This window comes from Eublepharis macularius, chromosome 9, assembly GCF_028583425.1.
Source record: "Eublepharis macularius isolate TG4126 chromosome 9, MPM_Emac_v1.0, whole genome shotgun sequence".
In the NCBI taxonomy this organism is placed as follows: domain Eukaryota; kingdom Metazoa; phylum Chordata; class Lepidosauria; order Squamata; family Eublepharidae; genus Eublepharis; species Eublepharis macularius.
Genome location: NC_072798.1, coordinates 4492365 through 4507420, shown reverse-complemented (window position 1 = coordinate 4507420; position 15056 = coordinate 4492365). Strand labels below are relative to the sequence as shown.

The 15056-nt window shown below is 45.1% G+C and overlaps 2 protein-coding genes across 2 annotated transcripts; both read right to left on the bottom strand.

Annotated features, from left to right (window-relative positions):
- Positions 1-317: 317 nt before the first annotated feature.
- LOC129335564 (uncharacterized) lies at positions 318-9053 on the bottom strand. The gene is made up of 2 exons (XM_054988214.1): positions 8496-9053; positions 318-647 (listed from the first exon to the last, which is right to left on the bottom strand). The coding sequence occupies exon 1, from the start codon at positions 8970-8972 to the stop codon at positions 8523-8525; it is 450 nt and encodes a 149-aa protein (XP_054844189.1). The 5' UTR covers positions 8973-9053; the 3' UTR covers positions 318-647; positions 8496-8522.
- Positions 4669-5184, bottom strand: LOC129335565 (calmodulin, flagellar-like). The gene has a single exon (XM_054988216.1). It carries the CDS (start codon positions 4937-4939, stop codon positions 4688-4690), a length of 252 nt encoding a protein of 83 aa, XP_054844191.1. The 5' UTR covers positions 4940-5184; the 3' UTR covers positions 4669-4687.
- Positions 9054-15056: the final 6003 nt, after the last annotated feature.

The following is a 15056-nucleotide window of genomic DNA, read 5'->3' as shown; positions in this document are numbered from 1 at the left end:
GTATTTTTCAACTTTCCCGCCATTCGCTAATGAAGGGCAGAACCCACCCTCTGACAAAGGGCACATCCTGTGCACTGACAAAGGGCACATCCTGTGAACTGACAAAGGGCCATCCCGTGCACTGACAAAGGGCACATCCCACCCACTGACAAAGGGCACATCCCACCCACTGACAAAGGGCACATCCCACCCACTGACAAAGGGCACAAGGCAACAAGTTCTCCCAATGGGACTTGAGCAGAAGATCATCCCGATGGATTATGCTCAAAGGCAGAACCCGATTCCCAGTTTCCCAAAGAAAGGAGTTACAACAAAAAGAGTAGGCATTCATTTATTTTTTTTTCTCCGAAAGCCCAACACATCATCCATAATGGCTGCACATATTTCTCTTGGGCGTGTTTCCAGTTTTTCTGGGAAGAGCTGAATAGAGAATGTTCCTTCGCAAGCTGTGCCAGTTCTGGTGCAATGCAAGTCTTTTCGCCAAGGGCCGGATCTCCAGATATTACACAAGGTAAAAAAAAAAAAACAGAATGAAGGGGCTGATCTTGCCTTGCGCCTGGCCGTTCTTGGTTTCTGATATTCACATTCCAATCAGGTTTGGGTTGCAGCTAAATGAATCTTCAAGTCCCTGGAGATTCTCGCGGATGCTGCAGGAAAACCAAGAGAGATGATACACCAGATTAAGCGAGAAGCTTTCATGGCTCCACAGTGCAGTCATGGACTTCAAGGGACTTAGAAGGGCGTGACATTGCTTAGCATTGCACTTCTGGCTTTTGCAGTTTAACTGCATTGTACTTGGGCAACCCAATTACAGAGCAAGAGGGAATTCCAATATAGTCCAGTCTAGTCCCTGGGCCACTCAATTGTGCAAGAAGCCTTTGCTGATATTTATTAGAAGGATGTCACCAAAGCAGGTGGCTCTCTATCTATTTTGCTCCCACCCGTCCTCCAAGGAACTCATAGTAGTATACATGGTTCCTGCTCCACTTTATTTATAGTTATTTACAAAATTTATACCCCGCCTTTCTGTCCTCACAAGGGGCACCAAGGCAGCTAACTATAGAATAAACATTATAAAAATACATCTTAAAAACCATTAAAACCAACAAAAAGCACATCATTAAAACAACTAAAACCAGAGCTAAAATATGCATACAAAAACATAAAAACAACAATTAAAACATTGAGATGGAAGGGGGAATCACTGAGGGAACATCAAATGAAACATAAGAGTCTTCATTCGCTGGTGGAAGATGGGGACAGAATGGGACACATGAGTCTCCCTGGGAAAGAATTCCAGTGTCTGGGTGCCACAACCGAGAAGGCCCTCTCCCGAGCTGCCACCCGCCTAATCTCAAAAGAAAAGGGCACACTAAACGGCCCTGGAATACATTCAGTGGTCAGGTACATTCATATTTTGTCTTCATATTTCGTGATCACAATAACACTGCAAAGCAGATTAGGTTGAGAGGGAAGTCACTGGACCAGGGTGACACAACAAGCTTCCATGGCAGTGTGGGAATTTGAACCTGGCTCTCCCAGGTCCTCGACTGACACTAACTATTAGGCTACCATGACTGTCAAGTCAAAATGACTCAGGCTGATTATAAACAATGTACCCTGTGATCCCATGTGCTGATTTTATCTTGTTAATTGACTGTTGTGTTGTTTTTGTGTCCTTGCCACTGGTTGTTGCACTGTTAGTCACCTGAAGTCTAAGGAGATAAAGCCGAGGAACAGTATAAGTAAGTATAGAAAACTCCGGGCCTGCCTTCTCAGTTGCACTTTGAAGTGCTTTGAATGCTCAGAAGAAGCAATGTCTCCCAGCTAAGTGTTTGTTAGTTGTTTCATTTCTTGCCACCACTTGCAATTTCAGCATTACTTCCAACAGATCCTCTTTGGTGTTATCAAGGATTGTGGAGTGCAGCTCTCAGAGATAAACTACACGAGACGCCCGACACGTGTTAGGTTCCCACAAGTTTACCTGGGAAGTGTAGTCTGGCCAGTAGCAACAGCAGGGCCAAAAGGACGGGAGGGAAAGAGTCAGCAAGGGCAGCTCGAAGCTGACAGGTGGCTAAGCAGTGGCAGGAGCTGTGGAGGCTGCCACCACCACCGCAGCTGCTGGACTCAACCATTCCTTCTCACAGAGAGGGGAAGGAGACTCCTTCCCCTCTCTGTGAAAAGAATTGGTTGAGTCTTTGGGCTACCCTCACTGACTCTTTCCCTCCCGTCCTTTTGGCTCTGCTATTGCTGCTGGCCAGACTACGCTTCCCAGGTAAACTTGCAGGAACACGACACATGTCGGGCATCTCACGTAGTTTAGCTCTCAGACAACGTGGCCTGGTGCTGCTGCTTGGGGCAGCCGAATATCTTGGCCTGGCCCTCCCTAGCCCCTTGAGGGCAGGCAGGGTCAGTTGCACATTCACTCCCTTCCAATTCACCACTAAGGGTCCAAATCTGCTGGCTGAGCAGACGTTTCAAGCCAAATAGTACAGGCTTGAGTCCAAGTCTTTTGCTGCGGGTTTTGCTTTTTAAAGAAACAAGCAGCTCACTTGGATATTGCCCTCCTGTTTCTGCTACCCATTGACCTGGTGCCCAAGTGGCCAGCAGCACACCTGGCATAGAGCCTTGGCAGGGAATTCTGCACAACAGAGCTCCCCAGCACACTCAGTGGGGCTGAGAGAGCTCCGAGAGAGCTGTGAATGACGCAGGGTCTCCCAGCCGGCTTCAAGCGGAGGAGTGGGGAACCGAACCTGGCTCTCCAGATTAGAGTCCTGCTGCTCTTAAGTGACTGACGCAAGGTCACCCAGCTGGCTTCAAGCGGAGGAGTGGGGAACCGAACCTGGCTCTCCAGATTAGAGTCCTGCTGCTCTTAAGTGACTGACGCAAGGTCACCCAGCTGGCTTCAAGCGGAGGAGTGGGGAACCGAACCTGGCTCTCCAGATTAGAGTCCTGCTGCTCTTAAGTGACTGACGCAAGGTCCCCAGCTGGCTTCAAGCGGAGGAGTAGGGAATCAAACCTGGCTCTCCAGATTAGAGTCCTGCTGCTCTTAAGTGACTGATGCAAGGTCACCCAGCTGGCTTCAAGCGGAGGAGTGGGGAACCGAACCTGGCTCTCCAGATTAGAGTCCTGCTGCTCTTAAGTGACTGACCCAAGGCCACCCAGCTGGCTTCAAGCGGAGAAGTGGGGAACCAAACCTGGCTCTCCAGATTAGAGTCCTGCCGCTCTTAACCACTACACCAAGCTGGCTCACTACACCGAACTAGTGTCAGGGTGGTGTGAGGTGGAGACTTTTTCTGATGTCTGGCCGCCTCACAGATGTTCCAATCCCCCTTGCCCAAGTTTTCAGCTTTTCTTTTAAAACAAGCAAGCGTCTAGTCATTTAGCATGTGGAAATAAAAGGGGAAACAGGCAGGCAATATTGTACCCAAATCCTTGACAAAGTCAACCTGGTACAATTTTAGATAACTTAAAGCAATAAATACTCAAGAGGTCAAGAAAATTTCAATATTGCTCTCTGATACAGATATAGAACTGTCTTATAAAGTCTCTCTATTCACAGTTTCGGCAAGAAAGTTAAGAGCATCTGTGGCAACTAGCGGGGAATCTGGATAGATATTTCTTTATCTCATGGTCCTAGGGTATTATTTGCTCTAATTGTATTGATATTTTGTAGTCCTTGGAGTTTATGAAGTCAATCTCAACTGTAAATTTTGTTAATTGTAAATTTGCTACGGTCAGTGGCTAATTGCAATAAAAGTACTGCTACTACTCTCTGGTGCCGACACTAACATTCTGGCCGCTGAGTGCAAGGTTGATCGGCAAGCATTTGTCGTATTTTAAAATGCGCTGACATTTTCTAGAAAACCATTAATGAGTTCAACAACATTAAGAATGTTAGACAAACCTGCATGTAGACGTTTGCTGTTTTGGAAGGACTGAGAAAACTCTCTTTGTACTCATAATGCCCACCTCCCACCCGTTAAAAACAGAAAAGTCCTCCAGCACACATGGAGCACACATCTTTTAGGGGACTGGCTCGATTTAATTTCCCCAGAACTGTAAACTAAAGCATAAGCCATCTGTCTGACTCAAAATTCAAATAGACATTTGCGCCTCTGTATACACTGCTTTTATAATAAAACGTTTCTGAGGAGAGGCCGAGTTGGATCTAGCAGAACTTTTCTGGCATGGAGTTTTTCTCCTTTTTGAAAAGTTCTGTAGGATCATTTCCCACATTCAATGGATAAAGTGGCGCACAGTTTAGAAAATTTCCTGCATCGTTTTAACCCATTCTGTGCCCTCCCCCTATCTAGAAATCTAGATATAAGAAATAAAAAGATGTTTGGCAGGAGAGAGCAAAAAAGAGCACTAAGGAAAGGAATGTGTGAATGCATATGGTGGCAGAAGTGGGATAAGGCCTGTTTCACCACAGCAGGTTTAGAACCCCTCTGACGCCATTGCAAAGCACAACAAATTATACATAAGTGTCCTTTCTGGTATTTGTCTGGGTGTTCCCATTCTTCTGATGCCTTTTTTCTCTTCTTCACTGTCTGGATTTGAATCTCCTTGGGGCAGAGACCTGTTTGCTTCTGCTGTAAGGAGCCAGTTACCTTACCGTGAGGGTGAAGTATCAGCCATGAAAACAATATTAGACTGTACCTAGAACAGAATGTGTCTTGGGCCTTCATAGCTCCATCATCAGTCTCAGAAACTCTTCGTAGTTCACTTTCCCATTTCCATCCACGTCTGCTTCTTTGACCATCGCATCCATTCTCTCATCTGTGAACTTCTCCCCGAGGTGACTCAAAACATGCTCAAGGGAGCGCATGACTGTCCCCAGCTCGTCAGGGCTGACGCTCCCGTTGCCATCTTGGTCAAAGTGTGAGAAGGCCTCTTTGAATATGGCGAGTTGTTCTTCGGAGAGCCAGTGAGCCATGTTACCTTCTCCGTTCCCTCACTGCTTTGTTCTTCTTCGGAAAACCACAGTCTCGTCCGTGGCAAAACAGGAAGAGCTGGCATGAGAAGGGGAAGGGACAAACAAGCAGTCCACACCCTCTGCAGCCCTAGGCCTGGATTACGCTCCTTTGAGGAGAAAATGCTGGAAGAAGAGAAGCCATAATGCAGACTGGTTTCCTGTATGCTTGCCAGAAGTAATGGTGTTCTAGAATCTGTTTTCTTGACAACCTCAGAAGCATGTGACAGATGGAGCCGTCCTAGCCTGCAGCTTCCACCACTGTCTGGTTTTGTGACATTGGGACCTCACTACGTGTGCATGCTTCTTGCACTGTATGATAAATTTGGTGTTTGTTTTGCAGCAGACACTAGCACTCAACCCTCAGTTACAAACAAATGACACTTCCACAACTCTCAAAAGGTAGGATTTGGTTGCTGCAAAAATGCAGTTCTCCTCCGACTACCATGCGCATTCCTGCTGCTGCTTCTTCACATGATGTGCAATTAACATTTCTTTTACACGATGCGCCAAGAATCTATGGAATGTTCAACCCACAAGATGTGGTGACGGTTGCTGGATTAGGCCGCTTTGGGAAGGCTACGTTAATAGAGATGACTCTAACAATGGATATTGGCTACAATGGCTAAATTATACCTTTGTCTTTTGGCAGGAAACCTCTAAGTATCAGGTGCTGTTGGAGGGGAGGGTTGCGCTACAGCAGGATGCTGAGCAAGGTTTATTGATTGAGTTTATCTACAACATTTTTCTCTCCCCTCTCCAAAACTCTCTTTTAGGGAAGAGCCAGTCTCACTCCAAGCTAAAAGGCAAGATGGAGCACTGATTTTTAACCTGCCTTCCCGTCCACTTACCATACAAGAGGGAGTGATACTCAATAAAGGTTTGATCTTGGTTCCCACGCCCATGTATAAGTCTTTTCAAACCCGTGTGGACCTTTTCAAACTGATCAGATTAATTAAACTTAAAAAAATTCTTTTCAGGGTCCCAAGTTGTAGCACCACCTGTTGGGTCTTTACCCATTAAGCTCAAGCCAAAATCGACCTTTGTGCCACCTGTGGATGACCACAGGATCGCAACCTTCGAGCACATGGTCATGAGAGAAGTAGTCAAACTTGAAACTGCAGGGAGAAGAGGTTGGAACAACTTATCTAATAGTGAGAGGAGAGCTCTAGAAGCTCTTGATAAAGACCAAACCATAATAATTAAACCAGCAGACAAGGGGGGAGGCATTGTGATTTTGGATAGAACTGTATATATAAGTGAGGTGGAAAGACAACTCCACGATGAATTGGGTTGCGCTAATGCAGGATGCTGAGCAAGATTTATTGATTGATTTTATCTACAACATTTTTCTCTCCCCGCTCCCAAACTCTCGTCCTGCAGGACTTTGCTTGCGGGGTTGCTCCCATGCCAAGCACCAGATGGAATGTCGTTTGGCAAGTGGCACTGAACCGATTGGAAAGGGACATACCGGGCGACATGGTTCCTGCCCTTGCCTGAGCCATCGGTGACCTTTTGAAGTTTTAATGGATTGAATCGTTCGACTCCTTTCGAAGTGGAATGCATCACGTCAGGACGCATCAACCTTGACTGTATTTGATTTTAAAAAATTAAGTGGAGTATAACGATCCCTCTAAATGCTTGACAGAAGTTCCACAGGTGTAGGTTCACTCGTTGCAGGGTAGCAGAGAAGGCGGGGGGGGGGGTGTTTCTGTTTTTCTTACTTTTCCTCCCAAAGAAGAACAAGCAGAATGGAAAGATCACGAGGAAGAGCCAAGGAAGGAAGGCAATGAATACTGAACAAAAGAACATTTGTCAAGAAGCAGCATGACGCAAAGTTAGAGTGCTGGACTTGAACCGGTGGGATCCAAGTTCAAATCCCCCATCACAAAGTTTACCAGATGACCTTGGGCTGCTTGCTCTCTCTCAGCCTACTCCTACCTCACAAGAATGTTGTGAAGCTAAAAGTAGGAAGGGAGAAGCACGTATTCGCCCTTTGGAGAAAGCTAGGGTAAAAACATAGAATCATAGAACTGGAAGGGACTTCTAGGGTCATCTAGTCCAACCCCCTGCACAGTGCAGAAAATGCACAACCCTCCCCCCCCCCCTTAGCAGAACTGGCATGTGGAAAATTGCTACCTGACCCCAAGGTGGCAATCGGCCTTACCCTGGGCATGTAAGAAGGGGCCACGAGAACTAAGCACTGATATAACCCTTCCTGCCCTCCCTCTCATGATCTGCCCAGGTTCACAGAATAAGCATTGCTGTCAGATGGCCATCTAGTCTCTGCTTAAAAACCTCCAAAGAAGCTCACTTTATGCCAGTAAGTAAGTTGAGAGCTTTGATCTGGGCAGCCGTCATTTCAGATCTTAGCCACAATCGCACCAGTTGGCCTTAGCAAGCCGTCCCTTCAAAACCTAATTATTCTACCCCATCTGATACGTCAGGAGAACACCAGCCTACACTGTAGGGCTGCTGTGAAAATTTCCTTGATACTGTGTTTGATGCACATTGAACAATGAAAGTGCTACATGAATGCCAAGATTTATTAAGTATATAAATGACTCGCAGGGCTCTTATTTAACACAGCTTGTCTTTGTCTCCAAAATGAGCAACCAGTTCTGTGTAGGTGTAGCTGCGGTTACTCATCAGTTGTCTCTTATTGCCTCATAATCTCCAATTGCTCCTTTCTCTTTGTCCCTACAAGCTAAAATGACAAAACTGAGGCTATTGTACTTTGGTCACAACATGAGAAGACAAGACTCTCTGGGAAAGTCAATAATGCTAGGAAAAGTTGAAGGCAGTAGGAAAAGAGGGAGACCTAAAATGAGATGGCTGGATGCAATAAAAAGAAGCCACGTCCTCCAGTTTGCAGGATGTGAGCAAGTCTGTTAATGAGAGGACGTTTTGGAGGTATTTCCTTCGGAGGGTCACCATAAATCAGAAGCATCTTGATGGCACGTAACACACACACTTTAAAAAAAACTTATTTTGCAGCTCAACACGAACTTTAATAGCACAGTACACGTTATGAATAATAATTAAAGTTGCAATATTTAATCAGTTACTCAGATCCATCTCTTCTGGCCTGCTAAAAACTTGTCTACCTTCCTATGGGCATAGAGCAATGGCCACTGGGGGAGTGAGGGGGGAGGTACCTGTGAATTTCTTGCTTTGCACAAGAGGTTGGACTAGATGACCCTTGAGGTTCCTCCAGCTCTATGTTTCTAAGTTTGTAATCTGGATTTTTTACATTATTTTTAATATACATTTGATGGGTGGCAATCATCTTCTTTGAAGAGGTCTTCTTTCCCAAAAGAATGAGGTAGGATTGCCTCTTCCAAGAGGATGCCAACTCTGACACATGCACAAAAAAGCCTGCCCAGTTTTCCAACAAGTTTTTTTCTTAAATGCAAGTTTATGCAGATATAATTGATGAACGAATCAATAGAATAATGGAAACTGGTTCAATTACGTTTCTTGAATTGCAGGAAAGCCAAGTAATGTTTAAAACCTGTACCTGTGATGTGATGCCTTAGAGGGTCTTCTATTTCTCCATCATCACCCGTACAAACTCTTCGTAGTTCAGTTTCCCATCCACGTCCACGTCAGCCTCCCTGATCATCTCGTCCACCTCTTCATCCGTGAGCTTCTCCCCAAGGTTGATCATGACATGCCGCAGCTCCGCCGCGCTGATATAACCGCTCTCGTCCTTGTCGAACACCCGGAAGGCATCACGGATTTCCTCTTCGCCATCCGAATCTCTCGTTCTCTTCGCCATCAGGGACAGAAATTCTGCGAAGTCCACGGTGCCACTGCGATTGGCATCGATATCGCTGATCATGGCCTGCAGTTCGGCCTCGGTTGGGTTGTGGCCCAGAGACCTCATGACCGTTCCCAGCTCCTTGGTGGTGATGGCCCCATCGCCGTCCTTGTCGAAGAGCGAGAAGGCCTCTTTGAACTCCGCAAGCTGTTCCTCGGTGAGCTGGCGAGCCATGTTTCCGCCTCTGATCTCTTGCACAGCCTCGTTCGTCTCAAGAATACCACAGGCTCACTATCCCTGCTGAAACAGGAAAAACTGGCACGGGGAGAGAAAGAGTTGAAGGGCAAAGGAACGCCAACCCACACCCTCTTCATGGCCTAAGGCCTGGAGATGGCTCCTACTCTTTTGTGATGAAACAGGTGAGAAGATTAGACTTGCCGTTGTAGGCTGGGCTCTTGTAGGGTTCCCAGAGGCTCCTTAAATAAGTTGTAGCAGTTTCCCAGCCAAAGAAACACATAGAAATATTGCAAAATAGTAGAGTCCAGTAGCATCAGTTTTCGAGAACCACAGGTCTTTTCATCAGATGCATCATCAGCTTTTGAGAGCCACAGCTCTCTTCGTCAGATGCATTGTCAGTTTTCAAGAACCATAGCTCTCTTTGTCAGATGCATCATCAACTTTTGAGAACTACAGCTCTCTTCGTCAGATGCATCGTCAGCTTTCAAGAACTACAGCTCTCTTCGTCAGATGCATCGTCAGCTTTCGAGAACTACAGCCCTCTTCGTCAGATGCATTGTCAGCTTTTGAAAACCACAGCTCTCTTCCTCAGATGCATTGTCAGTTTTCAAGAACCATAGCTCTCTTTGTCAGATGCATCATCAGCTTTCAAGAACTACAGCTCTCCTCATCAGATGCATTGTCAGCTTTCGAGAACTACAGCTCTCTTCGTCAGATGCATCGTCAGCTTTCGAGAACTACAGCTCTCTTCGTCAGATGCATCGTCATCTTTCGAGAACTACAGCTCTCTTCGTCAGATGCATTGTCAGCTTTTGAAAACCACAGCTCTCTTCGTCAGATGCATCTCATGATGCATCTGACGAAGAGAGCTGTGATTCTCGGAAGCTGATGCTACAATAAAGTTGGCTAGTCTTAAAGGTGCTACTGGACTCTTTACTATTTTGCAACTACAAACTAACACAGCTAACTCCCCTGGATCTATAGAAATATTGTTAATTTTATCATGCTCTCCGTGGGTGAGTTTAGTGACATGAGGGCATGGACGTACACAATGAGCAATTTCTTCAACCAAACAAATATACATTTGATGTTTGTTCATTGCATGTGATCTAGACATTAGAGCTCTCGTGCTTCTGCAGAATGTTTTCTCGGCACTTATTTTGGCATTTGGATTTTGCCAATGAGGGGAAAACCATTCTTTCCAGTAGCCACTGCATGCGTCACGGAGAGCGCTTATCAGTGGGTGGCCGTCCCCAAACCCAGACCCTAAGACCCTTCAGCCTAAGATACTTGAGGTCACTTCCTGGAACTGAAGGCTTGAGAGCAGATAGATTTGGAAGCCTGTAGGGTTGCCAACTCCAGGCTGGGAAATTCCTGGAGATTTTGGGATGGAGAAGGGTTGGGCAAGGTTTCAGAAAGGGGGGGGGACCTCAGTGGAGTATATTGCCATAGAGTCCACCCTCCAAAGCAGCCATTTTCTCCAGGGGAATTGATCTCTGTATATAATTCCAGGAGAACTCCAGCCACCCTCTGGAGGTTGGCAAGACTAAATGACGGCAGAAGGCCAGAATCCTAGTATTTAAGCTAGGCCTGGCCAATCTTGGAGGCTTTGGACTCCTTGCCAGTCAGGGTGGCCAGCTCTGCATTCTTCTGTTCCCACCTGCATCTGAGGCTTGTTGCCAGGTTAGCAGTAATCCACATCAAGGGAAAGACAGGAGGTTAAGAGAAATGAGTGAAATTTTACAGTTTCAAATAAATAAGAACCCAGAACTCCTGCTGCTAAACTTGGGAATGGAGGGAATTCCAGCCCATCATAGGACGTTGATTTTTTATATGACGGCAGCAGCTAGACTTTTGTATGCGCAGAAATGGAAAGTACAAGAAGTACCAACTATTGAAGATTGGATCTACAAATTGCTGTATATGGCTGAAATGGACAAGATGACAAGAAAACTGAGAGATCTGGACTCAGGGCAGTTCAACACAGACTGGGAGAAGCTGAAACAATACCTGGAGAAGAAATGGGAGGTGGGAGGAAAACTGTGGCAGTTTGAGAACTACTGAAATATAATAAAAGTATAAAAGAGAGGGGTGACTTTACCGGGGGAGGAAGAGAAATGTGAATTTATAAGCAGTTAGATTAATTGATTGAGATATATATAGATATGTATAGGTCAACTGATAGAGAATAATTAATGATAAGGTTTAAACATGAGGATTGACTAACTAACAATATTTTCTTTCTTTGACAAGATTTATATGCACCAAACTGAATGTATAGAAGAGTTAAATTGATTGAGTATCTGAGGAGTTATATAGAATTACCATAAAAAGTTGAAATGAGTAATATATAGAGAATAAATCAAATTGTTTGATTTAAATGTGGGAAATTTTTATGGTTTATATATTTTTATAGGTTTATATAGAATTATTCAAAACTGGAAAATGGGATAAATTGTTTATCTAAAGACGTATAGTTTGGGTGTATAATAATTAAAGGAGTTAATGATGCACTGCTTAATATAATGGAGAATGTATATCTGTTTTAGACAGAGGAATTTAATAGAAGTAAGGGAAAAGGGACAGAGGGTGGGAAAGCTGTTGGAAGTCAACAAAAGGGGGGGAAAGGGAGGGGGTTAGAAACGAAAAATTAGGGGAAAATTGATTGTAATGTAAAAATAAAAATGTTCTAACCCAATAAAAAAATTTTCAAAAAAAAAAAAAAGGGAAAGACAGGAGAGTGTTTGCATCCTCGTATTCAAAAGATCAGGAGAATGCAGGGCTGTTTGGTGCCTCAGAGACTTCTTTTAACTGGGGATGCTGAGGCCTGAACCTGGGATGCCCTGCATGCCAACCAGATGGTCTACCACGCAGCTACCATACCCCACGCCCTCCTCATTCTGTGTGTTTCTTTGGGATTCTCCACATTCACCTTCAGTCATGTGGGTCCAAGCATGCAGAAAAAGAGCGGTGGTGGCGAAACGCCTCTTTTGAAATTTCTCGACAGCCCTAGTTGGGGATCCAAGAGGTTGGTAAGGAAGGTAATTTACCTGCTTTGTGGTGTGTGCTTTCCCACACTGTTATTGTTTCCTCTTGCAGCCTCCAGAGTGGAAATGTTCAAGGGGACAACCTGCATTTCCTTTTTTGGCTGGCACGCCCTCGTCCCAGATTTTAGCATTCTGACCAAGAGATCATCTAAGGCGACTTACTGGACATCACTCAAAAATGAAACAAAGAGCCAAATGTGAAACTGAATGCACAGCGGTACTGGCAAGAATAACATCCTGTTTAGAAGCGAGTCTCATTGGCTCAGAGTGCCACGCAACAGCAGGAACCCAGCAGAAGTGAAACCAAATTGCCTCCTTCCAACATGTGTTTTGTCGTGAGGTCATGAATGAATTTCTTGCTGTCTTCTTGGGACAACAAAGACTGATTCCGTTTTATGAGCATAAAACACACAGAACCTTGGTTTTCTTTTCAAAGAGCACCCCGAGGATTCCAAGCATGGACCAGTGAACAAAAGCACTGAGTATTTTGGAGCATCTTTCATCTAAATGAATCCTCCCTGTGCCCAGATATTCTCTCGAGGTCTTAAAAAAACTTATATTGATGCCAAGGCTCATTCTTGGAACATGTGAAGCAGCAAGCAAGAAGAGAGTGTCTTTGAACATGTGCTAAGTGCTGTTGCACTCAGCTCAGTGATGGAGCTGATGCTAAGATTGCCAGCTGTGGCTTAGGAAATTCCTGGTGATTTGTGGGGTGGAATGGGGAAGGCAGGGTTTGGGGAGGGACCTCAGTGTGGTATAATGCCATAGAGTCCACTCTACAAAGATGCCATTTTCTCCAGGGGAACTGGAGACTCAGTTGTAATTCAGTTGTAATTCCAAATCACCTGGCCCCACCTGGAGGATGGCAACCCTAGCTTATGCTGATCATAAGGCCCAAGATTGAGATCCTGCCTCCTCTGTTTAAAGGATTTCAGACTGGAGAAGCAGTGCTAGTCACAAAATTGGGGATTGAACCATTTCCTGACCTACATGGAACATTAAAAAAAATTCAGACAAAACCTATGCTCACTTAGGCACGTGGCTGTTTCCATTTAAATCATGTTTTTGGAATGCCAACATTTCTAGTTAAAAGCAATTAGTGGCAGCTCATTCCCACACCTATGTGTCAGTGCTCCAAATGCCATGCATCTGACCGGATCTGCCTACCCAACACCCCCCTGGCCCTGACCCAGGCTAGGTTTTTTATGACCATTCTTAAATTATGGTGTGGGAGAAGGTCTCCTTTAAGTAACATTAACAGGGGTAAAATAGTGAACAGTCCAGTAGCACCTTAAAGACTAACCAACTTTATTGTAGCATAAGCTTTCGAGAACCACAGTTGGTTAGTTTTAAAGGTGCTACTGAACTCCTTACTATTTTGCAACTACAGACTAACACGGCTCACTCCTCTGGATCTTTAACAAGAATGGATCTAGCCAGTTTTTCTGCTGATGAAAAAACGAAGAAGGGTGTCCTTTGATCACTTTGTCCAAAGATTTTGCCAGAAATCATAAGACCTGCCTGGAAACCCCATGAGACAGGGGCTGTAGTAAGAGAGAAACCGTGTAAGACTGAGTAGAAAAAACTACTTGGGTCCACCCCAACGTGAACTTAGCAGTCTCTTTCAAATGGCAAAGAGAAATTCAGGAAAGTTATTCGCACAGATATGATTAGGTTTGGCCAGAGGATTATAGAAGTTCGTGTTGGTTTAGAGAAAATCTCTGACATTTCATCATATTCTTTGAAGCTGTAGCCACCCCCGCCACTAGGGTTGCCAGCCTCCAGGTAGTGGCTGGAGATCTCCTGGAATTACAACTGGTCTCCAGGCCACAGAGATCAGTTCACCTGGAGAAAACGGCTACTTAGGGTGATGGAATTTATGGAATTATGCCATGCCAAGGTCCTTTCCCTCCCCAAACCCCACTTTCTCCAGGTTTCTCCAGGTTTCACACCCCAGATCTCCAGGAATTTTCCAACGGAGCGGGCAACCCTACCCCCCCCCCACACCCGCCAGCAAAGTGTCGATGAAGCTGGGCTTAGAAGAGGCAGGCATTTGGAGAAACAACTGAAGTCCTGCCCGCAACCATTTTTCCACCTGCTTGCCCAACTCTCCCCCAACTCCACAAATACCTCTGGCCCAGGTAAGGCTAGAAGTTGGAAACTAACATTTCTCTGCTTGCCAAGCAGGAATAGTTTTATCTTCACATGCTTTAGCTTTCATGTTGTTTTGCTTTTTGACTTCATTAAGAGTTAGCTCTGTTCTTGGTCATGACGGGTAGCTGCGATGATTTCAATGAATACTTAATTCAAGCTTGCAGAGAAGTTAGCCGTGTTAGTCTGTGGTAGCAAAATCAAAAAGAGTCCAGGAGCACCTTTAAGACTAACCAATTTTATTGTAGCATAAGCTTTCGAGAATCATGTTCTCTTCGTCAGTATCTGTATCAGGCATCTGACGAAGAGAACTTGATTCTCGAAAGCTTATGCTACAATAAAGTTGGTTAGTCTTAAAGGTGCTACTGGACTCTTTACTATTTTGCTACTACAGACTAACACGGCTAACTCCTCCACATCTTTGTAGAAATTCTTGACTGGACCTAAGTAGCGACCCGCCTGAAAAACTGAGCTTAGATTTGTCTCTTCTGACTGCTCTCAGGAACCCTTAATAATATCCAAGATGATCAGAAAAAAGCCTTGAAATACAAATACCGCGTACCTTGGGAAGGTGGATTCTCTCCTGCAATGCAGAGGCCTAAGCTGAGTGGCCAACCCTGGGCTAGGAAATTCCTGATGATTTGCGGATAGAGCTTGGTGGGGGGGCAGGTTTTGGAGACAGAGGGGAGCATAGCAAGGTAGAATGCCGTAGAGTCCACCCTCCAAAGCAGCCGTTTTCTCCAGGGGAACCAATCTTCGTAGTCTGCAGATTACTTGTAATTCCAGAAGATCTCCAGGCACCAGTTGAAGGTTAGAAATATTTATTATAAGGTGTATAAAGAGAGGAGGAGGAGGAGCTTTGAGATATATTTTTATTTCAGTG

Coding starts and splice junctions, on each gene's coding strand:
- LOC129335565 (XM_054988216.1), bottom strand. CDS start 4,939: ATGGCTCACTGGCTCTCCGAAGAACAACTCGCCATATTCAAAGAGGCC.
- LOC129335564 (XM_054988214.1), bottom strand. CDS start 8,972: ATGGCTCGCCAGCTCACCGAGGAACAGCTTGCGGAGTTCAAAGAGGCC.